The following is a 15,495-nucleotide window of genomic DNA, read 5'->3' as shown; positions in this document are numbered from 1 at the left end:
GACAAGCTGCGCATAACAAATAATCGCAGCCTTTGGAATTTCAGAATCGCGATAAGCCAAATCGGTTTCATGTAAATTGCGATTAATCGCTCAGCCCTAATATCAGAGGCAGACAGAGTACACAGCTTTATTACTTGAGTAAAAGTACATTTTACTCAAGTACAAGTAAAAGTACTACAGTCAGATGTCTACTCAAGTAAAAGTACTGAAGTACTTGTTTTTAAAAGTACTTGAGTATCAAGAGTACAAGATTACATTTTCTAAATATTGCATTACCTGCCACAGTGCTTACATTTAGAAACGTCCACATGGAGTTTTGAAAAATGTTAATGTTCAGATCTTGGAGAATGTAAAAGGAATTTAAAGTAAAATCAAGTCATATTCATTATTTTACCATGTTGCTTTATTTAACATTTAACCCTCCTATTATCCTTGGGGTCAATTTGACCCCATTCAATGTTTGACGTCTGTAAATACATCATTTTATTTAGTTATGAAAAATGTTAATGTAAAATCAAGTCATTTAAGAATATTTCAGAAAATTCCGAAAATTGAAATAGTGTGGCGAGGTGGGATCACAGGTTGGCACATTCCCCGGGATGGACCTGCTTCGTCTCCATCCATTGTTTTGTGGTTTCGTCTCTTATCTAAATCTGACCATGGAGTTGACTTTGGTGGAAAGCTGAAGGTGATTTCTGATAGGCTGTCTCAATCAACAATCCAATCACGTTTGAGAGAGAAACAACAATTTGAGGGTTTCCGAGATTTTTCTTATTTCCTTTTTTTTAATTCTATAATACTTTTTACTCACGGTTATGGATGGAAATGTAGTAGTGGAGTAAGGAGTACAATATTTCCCTCTCAAATGTACTTGAGTAAAGTCATGAGTACTCCCCAAAAATGATGCTTGAGTAAAGTACAGTTCCCTCAAAATTGTACTTAAGTACTGTACTCAAGTAAATGTACTCCGATACTGTCCAATATATACACAAAAATGGCCTGGCGAACTGTGCAGTGATTGATATTGTGTGTGTGTGTGTGTGTGTCAGGCTGGTTCTCGGGAAGCCGCTTGGAGAGGGCTGCTTTGGGCAGGTGATGATGGCCGAGGCTATGGGGATGGATAAAGACAAACCCAGTCGCGTCACCAAAGTGGCTGTCAAGATGCTCAAATGTAAGTGTTTTCTGCCACCGTTGTCAGCTGACGTGTGTGTGTTTGTGTGTGGGGAAATATTCCAGCAAACTCTGTCTGGAATTCAGCATCGCATGAGGAATCTGATGGTCCACTGAGCTCTGGTCTGTATCCCACCTTCACCCTGAAGCATGTTATTTGAGCTCTGGTGTCACATACCGTACCACAGCAGTTTGTTTATTCTGATTCAGAGTCTGTCTGTTTCCTGTCCTCTCCTCGCGAGTCAGTGCCCGGAAACATTAGCAAACATCGGCAACACGAGAGTAGTTATTTATGTACTATTATAGTATTTAGGGGTGGAACGGTACACAGAAGTCACGGTTCGGTTCAGACATCACGGTTCGGTACAATTTTGGTACAATGGAGGGAAAAGCAAAACAAAAATACAGAAGGCGTTGTATTTTTTAAATAAGTTTTATTAATAAAGGCATAGAACCAGGTTATTTGTAGTGCACTGACAATCGTTTTATATAATTAGCTTATTAATTAAATGAATAAAAAGACCTTGCAAAATGTTTGGTAATTGTTCCTGAATTAATTGAAAATTATTTTGATATATTTCAGATCAATATATTTGTTTCCTTAATTTTAATTAACATTATTAATTAACAATGTAACATTATTCTAATCTGAATTATAACTAATTTATTTCTGTATAAAATAATACTACACATTCGATTTTCTTTTTTTAATCATGTGTAAGATTAGTGCTCCGAGGACAAGAAATTAAAACCAATGCAATATGACGAATGTCCAAAAAATGGGACCCACTGACTAAATTTAAATGTACTAATTAAATTAATTGTACAAATTAACAGTGTAACAGGTTATAATTTCTGAGAACGTTTGATACCACAGTGTTTTAACATATTACTCATTACTGAGGGTCATTGTTCTCTCTCTCTCTCTCTCTCTCTCTCTCTCTCTCTCTCTCTCACACACACACACACACACACACACTCCAGCATTGCAATCTTGACATTGCAGCCTGTATATTATGCGGTCACACCAAACGTGAATAGAGCGTCAAATTCGCGTCTATCGCGTCTAGTTCGACGCTAGTCCAAAGCAAATAGGACGCGCGTATAAAGCAAACGTTTGAAATGAACGCATAGACTTTCAGAGCTAGCCGATGGTATAGATTATGTGTCCCTAAAGAACCTGCGTATCTAACAGTAGTTCCACATTACATTAATTAATTTGCACACGTGTTTTATTTAATTTTATACCGTGTAAATTTGTGCACTGAACCGTGATGCCCATACCGTTTCGGTTCAATACGAATATATGTACCCGTACCGTTCCATCCCTAGTATTTATTAATATTTTGAAGTAATTTTTTTTTATATATATATATATTTTCAGTTTTCATTGTAGTTGTCATTTCAGTTCTACTTTCTGGGAAGGAATTAACATAGACAGCAAAAGACAACAATATACAAGCACTGTAAAATGTTTGGCCACAAACTCGGCTGACTGGCTTCTCTCCTGAATGAAACATTGTAAATAAAAACGAATAACAGTTTTCTCTTAGTCTTAAGTCCAAAGTAACTGGGAGCCTCAGCAAACATTGAGCTTGACCACTGTACAGTAGGCTAATTCACAAATGAATGACTCTTATGAACCGATTGCTGAAACTAACTCTCGTGATCCATTTGATTTATTCAATGCGTTCACATTTGACTCACTCACTGAACTCTAATGTATCATACATAGATAGTATTATTCTCAACCGCATTATTAATTTAAAAAAAAAAACAGTGATTGAATTAACCTGCTGAACAAAAATAATAAATGTGTCTGAACCTGTACACAGTTCATCAATACACATTATTCTATAGAAAATCCTAGTAGTGGCTTAGCCTGATTTCAAATTGTCATGCTACATTATTTTCCACCGAGAACTGGGAAATGCATCCGATTATGTTCTGAATGCTTTTTCATGTCATTGTCTTGAATATTAAGTTGATTTCAAGTTCCATGGTCTGTCATACTAAGATATATGGGTAACACTTTACAATACGGGTGCAGTAATTTGCATTAATTCATGCTTAACTAATAAAAAGATTACATATCAAAGGCTGACATATTTCAATTGTTTTTAAAGCCTTGGTACACGAGTTAGAGATAATCCCAAAGTAATGTTGTACTTGCAAGTGTTTCTATCTAAGACGTATGGCGACGTAAACAGTGACGTAACGACGTCGTTCACTGGGCGCTCGAGTCAGTGGAAAAACAAACAGGTTCAAAAAAGATTCGCAAGGCAAGTTGAACCAGCATCAGTTCCGAACCAGTTCTTTTTGGGTGTAAAAGGGGTAACATTGTGTCAAATTAAATGACATAAAATTATATGTATAAGTCTATATGATTAATAGATCAAGTATTACATGAATTGCTATTAATTCAATGTGTCATTGTGTATTAATTCCTTAATAACATATTTCATGAACTAATAGTGTAAATTAATGTGTTAATTACCACAGTTAGTCAAAGCTATGCACTTCAACTTCCACTTGTCTGCTTTAATTAATGATTAGCTAATGATTTGCAAAGGTATCATTTTGTTATGACTTTACTTGTTGGGGCACATCGTTATTAGCTAGTCATTTAGTAATTGTAGTAATTTGCACATGAATTTTCAGTAACAATGAAGTAATTAATCATGTATTAATGCATATTAGTGTACCTGTCATATTATCTGGAAGTTAAAATACAAGGCTTTTGCTCATTCTGGTAATTAACATATTAATTGACACTATTAGTTAAAAAAATGAGTTATTATGGAATTAATCCACAATTACATATTTAATTAAAAACAATTCATGTATGAACTAATATATTAACCTTACATACTCTTAATTAGTTCCTAATGTGGTAATGATTAATGAATAGCTTAAATAATCATTAGTTACACATTAATTCAGTATTATCTGTGCATTAGTTAAGCATGAATTAATGCTTATTAGTGCACCCGTATTGTAAAGTGTTACCGATATATGTGTGTTTTACAGCCGACGCCACAGAGAAGGACCTGTCAGATCTCATCTCCGAGATGGAAATGATGAAGATCATTGGCAAACACAAGAACATCATCAACTTGCTGGGGGCCTGCACTCAAGATGGTGAGTAAAGGGTGAATTAAGAAGGCGAGTGGGCGGAGGGAAGCGTTTAGAGATAATGCAGTACGGGCGTAAATCACATTTCAAAATCACTCTGCTTCAAAAGGTTGTCATCAGTCCAGCTGTTGGCTAGATTAATCCAACCGAACTTCCTTATTGAATCACACATTAGTGTATCAAAAACCGTGGCCTCTCCAGTAAAGACTGATCATGTTTCATATGGCCTTTGTCAGGTCCGCTGTACGTCCTTGTGGAGTTTGCTGCAAAGGGGAATCTGAGAGAGTATCTGCGAGTGCGCCGTCCACCTGGGATGGAGTATTGCTACAACCCGGACCAGGTGCCCGTGGAGAACATGTCGATCAAAGACCTGATCTCCTGCGCCTACCAGGTGGCTCGTGGCATGGAGTACCTCTCATCCAAGAAGGTCGCCATCTCTTCTGTTCTCATAGCAGTCAAATGGCCGGTTTATAATTGTTCCCTCGATTAATGTGCATGTGTGTTTTCACTGTTGTAGTGTATTCATAGAGACTTGGCTGCCCGTAATGTCCTGGTAACTGAAGATAACGTGATGAAGATAGCCGACTTCGGCCTGGCCAGGGACATCCATCATATTGATTACTACAAGAAAACCACCAATGTAAGATCACTTTATTAAACGGCATTTTTTAAGTCTTCCATTGCTTTTAGTTCTCACATATCCCTTTTCCACCAAAGCATTTTGAGAGCCGGTTCGGAGCTGGTGCCTGTGCGCTAGGGCTGTCAATCTTCCTCTATAATACTATTCGAATTCCATTCCTTATTTTATGTAATATTCGAATAATATTTGAATATTAAATGCTCAAATGTATCCTATTATTAATATTTATGATATTACACATTCTTATGGATCGTCAATGGCACTATAGCCTGTGGTTGTTGTTACACGTTCGGCCCACTAGAGGGACATCTAACATTACTACAATAAACATTTAGGGGGTGTTTACACCTGGCCACTTCATGTTTTCTCAGATCGGATAGCTCTGATTTATCAAAACGATTCCATTTACACCTGCTCACGTAAATGTGTTTTTGCAAAACGGATATAAATCCGATCTTCAATTCCCGCGCTATATACAGATGTAATGAAGTGCACGTCACCGAAAGCAACAGATTTGAGCTGCATTTTATTGATCATCGGCTAATTTCAAAATCAGCAAAGACAGCAATAACGGAGAGCGGCAACAGAACTGGTAAGATCATTTCGTTTTTTACTTTTAATGAAGATGGTAGTGTTAAGCGTCTGCGACTTACTTTCACTTTGATTTGCGATAGATTGTGGCGCGCTGGCTTGATGAATAGGGGCTCAGATCTGAGGTGACGTGATCGTCATATCGCGTCGGAAGTTCCGGGAGTCTCCCGCATATTGATAGCGTCTCCCTGATGGCCGCAAATTAGTTAAAATCTCCAGGAATCCGCGCATAACATAAATAGTGCGCGGTTAGGGTGACCACCTGCTAATAAGCCCAAGGGGGGACAAGGGGTATGTTTCTGAGGGACAATGTGGGACACTGCTTGGCGCGGCGGTGCCCCCATCCCACGGGCAGACTCTGATAGTGGTTTACCCCTATCTAGAATTGTTACTATTGCCTTACTGTTTGTACATGAATAATTGTTAAAAAAAAAAGCACATACCTTAGCACATGCATTAATAATGCCCTATTCCCTAAACGTGTAATTGCTGATATATGCTCATGAATAGGCCAACCAATGTGTATTTTTTTTTCTAAATAAAATGAATATTTTGAACATTCAATGAATTGACAGATGCACTTCCACTTACGATTTACTTTAGCTATTTAATTTGATTTATTTTTCATTACAATTAATTTACTTTAAATAAATAAAAATATAAAATTATAGGATTAACAGGAATTATAGTTCCTCAACACCACAGGAACAGTTTTAAAAAAAGTCGAAAAAAAAGTCTAAACTCACAACTCCAGAGGTTCACGGAACGACAAGGTGCGCTGTCATGACAACAATGAAAAATGAAAAAGTTGACATCAACCTAGTCAGCAGGTCACGTGGGAGTGGCAACCAGTCTTGGGGAAGTTCTCACTTTCTGAACTAGTTCAAAGTTCAGTTCACACATTTTAAAATGAACTAGTTCAGTTCAAAGTTTGCACAGAAATGTAAGATTTTTCCCATCTTCACCGACCTCGTTATAAAATCCGTTTAAATTATCATATGACGCCTTTGTCGACGGCGGCCGCGGTGCGCCACTGGTGGCTTGTGTTGCCAGATTGGGTGTTTTTTTTCCCCGCTACATATTAAGCCCTGGTTACGTTGAGTTTTAGCCAGGCTTTCGCCTGGAAGGCTCTATAGAAATCTGGCACCCCATTGAACGAAGTTAAACTGAGAGAGCGTGCGTGCACAGACACCAGAGTGAACGAGTTCACACGTTATTCAGGACAGGCAGTAAAACAATACGTTCAGTTCACCCACAATATGAACGAGTTCATGAACGTGAACGAGTTCAGGCACAACGTTTAGCTGCCTGGGTCTCGAGGATATAGATCTTTTTTTTGAGCAAGCATTGATTATGCGTGACACGGTCTCAATTTGCGGGACGCATGAATTGGGCTTCAAACGCTGTGCGCACACGCGCTACGGGTGGTCACCCTACGCGCGGTGCGTGCATGGCAGAGAGGGAGTGAACGAGACCTTGCTAATGTGCCACGCGAAAGCTAGTCCCGCGCTCTCCTATTGTTAATAAGAATGCGATAAGGGGCCGTTTACACCTGGTCACTTCGGAAGTATTTATTTATTTTTAAATATATATAAAAGCAATATTCGAATAGTAAATTTAGCGTTCGAATAGTATTGATTTTTTTTTTTTTTTTTAAATATTCGAATTATATTCGAATTTCGGAATTCGTTCCAACAGCCCTACTGCAAGCGAACTAGTTCTTTGTGTTTCAACAGCCAAAGAACCGGTTCTCGGCCAAGAAAACTGGTTCCAAAGCGGCACCAACTCTTTGCTGGACTAGAACCGTTCTTTTACCGCGTCATGCTTACGTCGGGGGCTGGGGGGCGGGTCTAGATGTGTTTTAAACATCTTTTCTGACCATCGCAAAGCCAGGAGAAACATTTGCTGAAACATTTTGCAGATGGAGTCCGCCTTTGTAATTGTTATTGAAAACATTATAAGCAAAGAAGAAAACAGTCACAATATAGAACAAATAAATGGAAAGAAAAAAAGACACAAGACAGGGGTATATAACTAATCAGAAAAGATTACATATCAAAGGCTGACATATTTCAATTGTTTTTAAAGCCTTCTTGGTACACGAGTTAGAGATAATCCCAAAGTAATGTTGTACTTGCAAGTGTTTCTAGCTAAGACGTATGGCGACGTAAACAGTGACGTAACGACGTCGTTCACTGGGCGCTCGAGTCAGTGGAAAAACAAACAGGTTCAAAAAAGATTCGCAAGGCAAGTTGAACCAGCATCAGTTCCGAACCAGTTCTTTTTGGGTGTAAAAGGGGTAACATTGTGTCAAATTAAATGACATAAAATTATATGTATAAGCAAAAACAATGGGATATCACCAATACATTTTGGGGTTTCAGGATTTTTTTAAACCAAAATTTGTATAAAGACGATTGTCAACTATGTTATGAAAGATATAACGGATTTAATTGTTACACCATTTATATGTGGGTAAAAGGGGCATAAAGTAATATTCCCATTTAATGCATCTAATTTGCACATTAATGTGTTCCTGGAGCAACATTTAATGAAAAAAACATTTTTAATAATAATAATATCTAATATTTCATAATATAGGAATATTGATGTATAATTTATTTACATATTCACTTGTTGTGTCTCCCAAAAGTCAAGTCAAGTCAAACTTTATTAAGATCCCTTTTGGGCAATTTGGATGCAGCACAGATAGACAGACACAGACACATGGAGTACATCATAACAGTAATAATAGCAATACATATTACAAATTTCAAAATAGCATAAATATATAAAATATAGAATAAAAAATATAAATACATTTAAGGCATTCAAAAAAAACAAACACGTTTAAATATGTCATTTTGGTGATCAAAGGTGAGTTTTAAGAATTAAAGTTGACTACGGGGGGACTTGTATGATTCTCGTCGTCTTGATTTTCTTTGAATCCTCTCTGCGGGATTGTCACAAGTGCTGGTCTATGATCTGGAACAGGTGATGAGTCGGTGAATAAAGTGGTTGTGTTTTTCACAGGGTCGTTTACCGGTGAAATGGATGGCGCCTGAAGCTCTGTTCGACCGCATTTACACCCATCAGAGCGACGTGTACGTCTGAACATATTCACTCAAACGCTGATACACAATGCCTTTGTCTGTTAATAGTGCTCATTGTGACGGTGTGTTTGTGTGTTAGGTGGTCTTTTGGGGTGTTGCTGTGGGAGATCTTTACTCTGGGCGGCTCACCATACCCAGGTGTCCCGGTCGAGGAACTCTTTAAACTGCTAAAGGAAGGCCACCGCATGGACCGGCCCTCCACATGCACCCATGAACTGTAAGACTCGTGATTTAACTTGTGTCATGATGGTGTTAGAGATCTTCTGATGATCTTCTGACGTTCCTCCTGCAGGTATATGATGATGAGGGATTGTTGGCACGCCGTCCCGTCTCAGAGACCCACTTTCAAACAGCTGGTGGAGGATCTGGACCGCACACTCTCCATGTCGTCCTGTCAGGTGAGCAGGAGCGTTTCCCGAACTTCTGAGCTCAGTGGAACTGGCGAGCGGCGTTTTGGGAACAGCTTTATAATCTACAAATCAGCTTTTAATATATTACACGACATTTCAGCTGTGCTTAATGAATGAATCAATTGGACAATAATAATTATTTGAATTAATTATTAAAATTATTCCCGATAATTGTGACTATTTAATAATAATAATAAGTAATTAACTAATGATTATTGTCATTGTTATTGTCATTCAATCATTAATAATCAAGTAATAAAACATAAATGATTATTATTCAACCATTAATAATAATAATAATATAATTATCACCATTAATAACATCAATAATAATGAATTGACTAATAATTGATATTGTTGGTTTTGTTATTCAGTAATTAATATCAATATATCAGTATATAATAATAATAATAATAACATTATTATTGTAATTGATCAGTAAATAAATAATAACAATGAACTAGAACAACATTATTACTGATGATGATGATGATTATTCAGATTATTACTAATAATAAACCGATAATACATTACCTAATAATTATATTACTATTATTATTCAATCATTATTATGAATTACCATGATTCAATAATAATATAAGTCATAACACATTAACAAATAAAAATATTTTTTATTTATTTACTATTATTATAATTATTATTATTCAATAGTTATTTAACATACCTAGAGCTATGCTGTCGCAATCAAAACGCGTTATCCAACAATTCATTAATATCAATAAAAATACATTAACAAATAATAATAACATAATAATTATTACTATATTATACAGTAATAATGAATAAAAATAATAATTTTTATCATCAATATCAATAACTTTAACAAATAATAATAACAATAAACAAGGATGTTATTATTTGCTTTTTATGATTATTATTATTCTGCCATTAATAATAAATCAACAAGAATCATAATTATTATTCAGTCATTAAAAATACCAATAATAATGCATTAACAAGATAAAATAATATAATATTTATTATTTACATTTTCATTTAGCAGACGCTAACGGTAGAAGCAGTGAAGCTAACAGTAGAACGACAATATTTAATCTAAAGCAGTCCATGATTTTTTTTTTAATTGTTGTTATTATTGGTCGTTAATTAATAATAATTAATCTAAATAGATTATTATTATTAGTAGTAGTATTATTATTTAATAATAATAATTGTGGTTGTTATGTTAAAAAAAAAAGAAAAATGCTCAATTTTGTGTATGTTTTCCATGTTCAGGAGTATCTGGACCTGTCTATGTCTCTGGACCAGTTTTCTCCAAATTTCCCGGACACCCGCAGCTCCACCTGCTCTTCCGGTGAAGACTCGGTGTTCTCTCACGACCCCGGCGCCGATGAGCCCTGCCTGCCCAAATTCCCCCCGCACCCCAACCGCGGGGTGGCGTTCAAGAAGCGCTGAGCTCCCTCACCCCGCAGTGTGTGACCTGTCTGGATGAACTCACGGAGGACACGCTTTGCCACAGAGCACACACACTTCCGAGATGAAGCGCTCGGGATGGACATCACGTTATGATCCGGCTGGAGGAGAACACACTGGCCGTCCACTGTTCACCGACCCCTTCACCTGTCCTAGGGCACTTGAGCAGACAGTGGTGCGTCATCTGTAGTAGAGAAACCCTTGCCGTCATTGAACGAGGGACGTTGGGAGTGTTTATATTTTCTATTGGTGTTAAAACAAGGACCTTTATTTTGCCTCCGAGACCAAATTCTTAAGAAAATGTATTCCACTAAAACGGCCTGCCCGAATGTATTTTAACAACGGGCAACTCGCAGCCTTTCTTGTAAATACATCTAGAAATGTATAAATATGAATATATATTTACACTCTACCCTTATTTTTTACTACACGATTTGAATTTTGTTGCATTTTTGTACCAGGATGCGTTTATCTAGAACTTTTTGAAGTGTAGTTTTTTTGTGAAAGTGACCATGAGAATTGTAGATGAACTGATATAATTAAGAGCTGATCGGCGGCCAGTTTTGTTTGGTAATGTTGTTGTGTATCAGTGATGCAGCTCGGCAGAAGTGTCTCAGAACTGCTGCTACTTAAGCTAGAGAAATATACGTATTAAAAAGCCTCGTAAGGTTTTCCTCTTCATGTCTTAAAATTATGAATTCGATATGGGCCAAAAATAAGAGATGCCATAAATGTTTCGCTTCGTACGGTAAAACCAACAGTGTAAAGATCTGCAGATCACTAAAAGTTACTCTACAAGGATTACATCCAATAAATGCTGTTCACGAACCCCTTCATGACGCATAAAGAAGCTTGTAAACATCACTCTTGCTGACGAGTTTACAACATAAATTGTGTTTACAGTGAAATTGACTGCAGGTTAGTAGGGGTGATTAAATATTAAAATGCATAGCTCGCGGTGTACATGCCGTCTCCTGCTGAAAGCCGTGTGTAGCTCCTTATTTATAGCGGTGTGGATGACCCATCTTAGCGAGGTGCTATGGCTGTTAGCATTAGCATTAGCAGCGACTGGCTCGCCTCCAGCGCCTGATGAATCCACACACCGAGTCCCAGCCAACGCAAAACACAAGCCTTGATTTATACGCTTGGAGAATACGGTTGAAGGTTGCAGAGTATAGAGCCGTTTAAATTGAACATGGTTTGTGATGTTTATGAGGCGGCTGTAGTAAATTTTAATTTGTGGAACATTGCTTTGTTCTGAGAGAGACAACGCGGGTCAACAGATATGGACTTTTGAAACACTGGTTTGCGAGTCTGTTTTCTCCAAACGCTTGCATTACGACTGGGACTGTTCTGTTGCTTTACGGTTTAATCGACGCCATGTTTATAGCGCAAATGCATCAATACATGTATCAGCTTGTGTTTGATATGCAACGGCTTGCGTTGAATTCTTATTCGGAGTTGAAACTGAGTGACATTCATCATTTACACAGAAGGAGCTGTTTGGTGACCGGAGAAATGGAAAGAGAAAGTTCTCTATCAGTAACTTAAAGGGGCTAAAGTCACGCACTATTAAATATTTTTACCCTTAATTGAAACGTAACCCTAAATATTTACAGAAGCCGTCGAGCTGGAGTAATGGCTGGACTTGGGATAAAAACACAGATTGATTCCCTGACAAGTTCTTTGACGTGGTGTTGTTGACATTTACTTTTACACGAACCCGATCTAAACGGAGAACTTTTGTGTGCGTCCTCCATGTGCTTGCCAAATAAAATCAATCAATCATAAATGCCATATTTCTTGTTTTTTTTTTTTTTTTTCAGTAGCCTATTTATTTATTGCTATTCATTTCAAATACCGATTGGTATGGAAGCTCGTTTTCGCCACAAAATAAAACAATTTGAAAGATAGATGTGCCTTTTAATCTCACAATTCGCCATTTTCCTCTCAATTGCAAGTTTACATCTTTTTTTTTTCTCTCACAATTGCGAGATACTTCCAACCCAGACAGCAACATAATGTCGGCCCAGATCCGGCCCACATCTGGGGCCTCATGTACAAAGACTTGTGTTGAATTCATTCTAAAACATTGTGTACGAACAAAGCTTTAAATGTGCGTACGCACACAAAAAAACACATGTATGAATGTCTGTGTACGAAGGATCCCACGCATATTCTCTTTGTGCATCCCAATTAACGTAAAATTGAGCGAGCACAACGCCCCACCCAGTCTCCTCCCTCAATTCAATTAATTTAAATGTGTTAATTAGTCCAATTTAGCAAAAGAAACCTGCAAGAACATGGCTAAAGCCAGAAAGAAACGAAATTTCACTGAAAATGTCTTCTATGTGAATATATGTGAAAGTGTCATTTGTTCCTGTGATCAAAGCTGAATTTTCAGCATCATTACTCGTCTTCAGTGTCACATGATCCTTCAGAAATCACTCTAATATGATGATCAAGAAACATTTCTGATTATTATCAGTGTTGAAAACAGCTGTGCTTCTGCTTCATATTTTCATTGAAACCGTGATATAGCATTTTCAGGATTCTTTAATTAATAAAAACTTAAATCAAACGGATAGAAATCTTATAATCTTTTGTAACATTATATATGCATTTACTGCCACTTTTAAACAAATTCAATGTGTCCTTGCTGAATAAAAATATTACTTTTTATATTATATTTCTTTATATATTTATATTTCTTTTTTTTTACCTTTACTGACCGAATTAATGAAGTTTATTTTTTTTATTCCTAGCCAACACTGCCATTGCTAGACGGGTTTGCACATGCTTTATGTTCTCACTTAATTGCATAATGAATATTTTAATAAGACGGCAACTAATGTGGACTTTTACGTTCCGATTTAAGTAAAACACGTAAACGCCTGTTGCAACACTACACCAACAAAGAGTATAATCACAACAGTATTTCACACGACTCCTGCGCTATATTCCAAATATTCTGAATCCACGATATCTTTGTGTGTGGAACACCACTTTATTGGTGCTTTGTCATTTTTGTAGCCTGACAGCTTCTGGTCGCCATTCACTTTCATTGTATGGAAAAGAGCAGCAAGAACATTCTACTAAATTTCTCCGTTTGTGTTCCACGAAAGAAAGTAACTCATAACAGAACAACATGAGTAAATGACGACAGGCATCTGTCTCTTCCATCAAGAAACCCATGCGGCATCAGTGAGAGCGGGAGTGTTAATAGCGGAGGTGGAAGTGTATTGCATTATCTCACACTGGGCGGATGGTCCAGGACAGCTGCGCTCGAGCCTGGAAGTGTGAACTCAACAACGTCAGCACAATTTCAGCCTTCAGCACAAAAGTTGAAGGAAATCCAATGTAAGCTGTGTACTTCCAAACATTAAGTGTCACACAGAGGGCGAACATTACCCCGAGTGGCCAAGAAAATCAGAGTATCCTATTAGTTTTAATGTAGTAATCGTGTTATGTGTATTTGTTGATTTATTAATGGATAGACCATGTTTTTAAGTTATTCAGGGATTATGAAGTCAAAACACAGAGGGAGAGTGTTAAAATAAAGGGTTTCTGGGGGTTTCAGTTGGCGTTAGTATCCGGACAACGTGCACTACTCAGTTTAGCCAATCACAGCACACCGGCCCAAACTAACCAATCTGAGCCCACTGCTTGTTTCTGAGGGAGTGGTTTCATAGACTCAGGATGTAAACCGGTCGTTTACATCTACACTACACGACTACACTACCCTACACTACACTACTACACTACACTACCCTACACTACAATACACTACCCTACACTACACTACACGACCCTACCCTACACTACCCTACAATACACTACACTACCCTACCCTACACTACACTACATTACACTACCCTACACTACACTACACGACCCTACCCTACACTACCCTACAATACACTACACTACCCTACCCTACACTACACTACATTACACTACCCTACACTACACTACATTACACTACCCTACAATACACTACTACACTACACTACACTACCCTACACAACAATACACTACCCTACTACACTACACTACACTATACTACACTACTACACTACCCTACTACACTATACTACTACACTACACTACCCTACTACATTACACTACACTACAATACACTACCCTACACTACACTACCCTACACTACTACATTACACTACACTACCCTACACAACAATACACTACCCTACTACACTACACTACTACACTACAATACACTACACTACCCTACTACACTATACTACTACACTACACTACACTACTACATTACACTACACTACACTACACTACACTACAATACACTACCCTACACTACACTACAATACACTACCCTACACTACACTACCCTACACTACTACATTACACTACACTACCCTACACTACTACATTACACTACACTACCCTACACAACAATACACTACCCTACTACACTACACTACTACACTACAATACACTACACTACCCTACTACACTATACTACTACACTACACTACACTACTACATTACACTACACTACCCTACACTACACTACAATACACTACCCTACACTACTACATTACACTACACTACACGACCCTACTACCTTACACAACAATACACTACCCTACTACACTACACTACTACACTACTGTACTCTATAAGTACAACTCTATAAGTACGCTATAAGTACAACTCGTGTGCCATTATCAAGTAAAATCTAAAGTATTGAACGAAACGCTCTTGAAGAAATTATGTAAAAATTAATTACCCATTTAATTTAGAAGCTATATTTATTTAAAGTAGGCCTAATTAAGTAGCGTATTTGTTGTTTTACAATTAGGAAGCTTGCTTTTATGAAATTTTAAAGTAAATCTTACCATTTAATGAAGTAAAATAAGTAGATTTTATTCAAGTTTTTTTTTTTTTTTTTTTTTTTTTTGAGATATGACTTCCCGGGCTCCGTAGGCCTACCTGAGGAAATACA

General features: G+C 37.3%; 1 protein-coding gene across 3 annotated transcripts in view; it reads left to right on the top strand.

Moving 5' to 3' along the window:
* LOC120481189 (fibroblast growth factor receptor 1-A) overlaps window positions 1-13,198 on the top strand; it is a 79,483-nt gene extending 66,285 nt beyond the window's left edge. For all 3 annotated transcript variants that reach the window (XM_089119290.1, XM_089119289.1, XM_089119291.1), the window contains exons 11-18: window positions 1,050-1,171; window positions 4,201-4,311; window positions 4,542-4,732; window positions 4,823-4,945; window positions 8,570-8,640; window positions 8,729-8,866; window positions 8,942-9,047; window positions 10,314-13,198. In XM_089119290.1, coding sequence (XP_088975416.1) covers window positions 1,050-1,171; window positions 4,201-4,311; window positions 4,542-4,732; window positions 4,823-4,945; window positions 8,570-8,640; window positions 8,729-8,866; window positions 8,942-9,047; window positions 10,314-10,493 — 1,042 coding nt within the window. In that variant the 3' untranslated portion in view covers window positions 10,494-13,198. The remainder of the gene's footprint in view (window positions 1-1,049; window positions 1,172-4,200; window positions 4,312-4,541; window positions 4,733-4,822; window positions 4,946-8,569; window positions 8,641-8,728; window positions 8,867-8,941; window positions 9,048-10,313) is intronic.
* Window positions 13,199-15,495: the final 2,297 nt, after the last annotated feature.

The sequence above is a fragment of the Pimephales promelas genome, chromosome 14 (genome assembly GCF_988280905.1).
Source record: "Pimephales promelas chromosome 14, fPimPro1.hap1.1, whole genome shotgun sequence".
Taxonomy (NCBI): Eukaryota; Metazoa; Chordata; class Actinopteri; order Cypriniformes; family Leuciscidae; genus Pimephales; species Pimephales promelas.
Note: the sequence above shows the minus strand (reverse complement) of the source record. Positions and strands in the feature narration are given on the sequence as shown.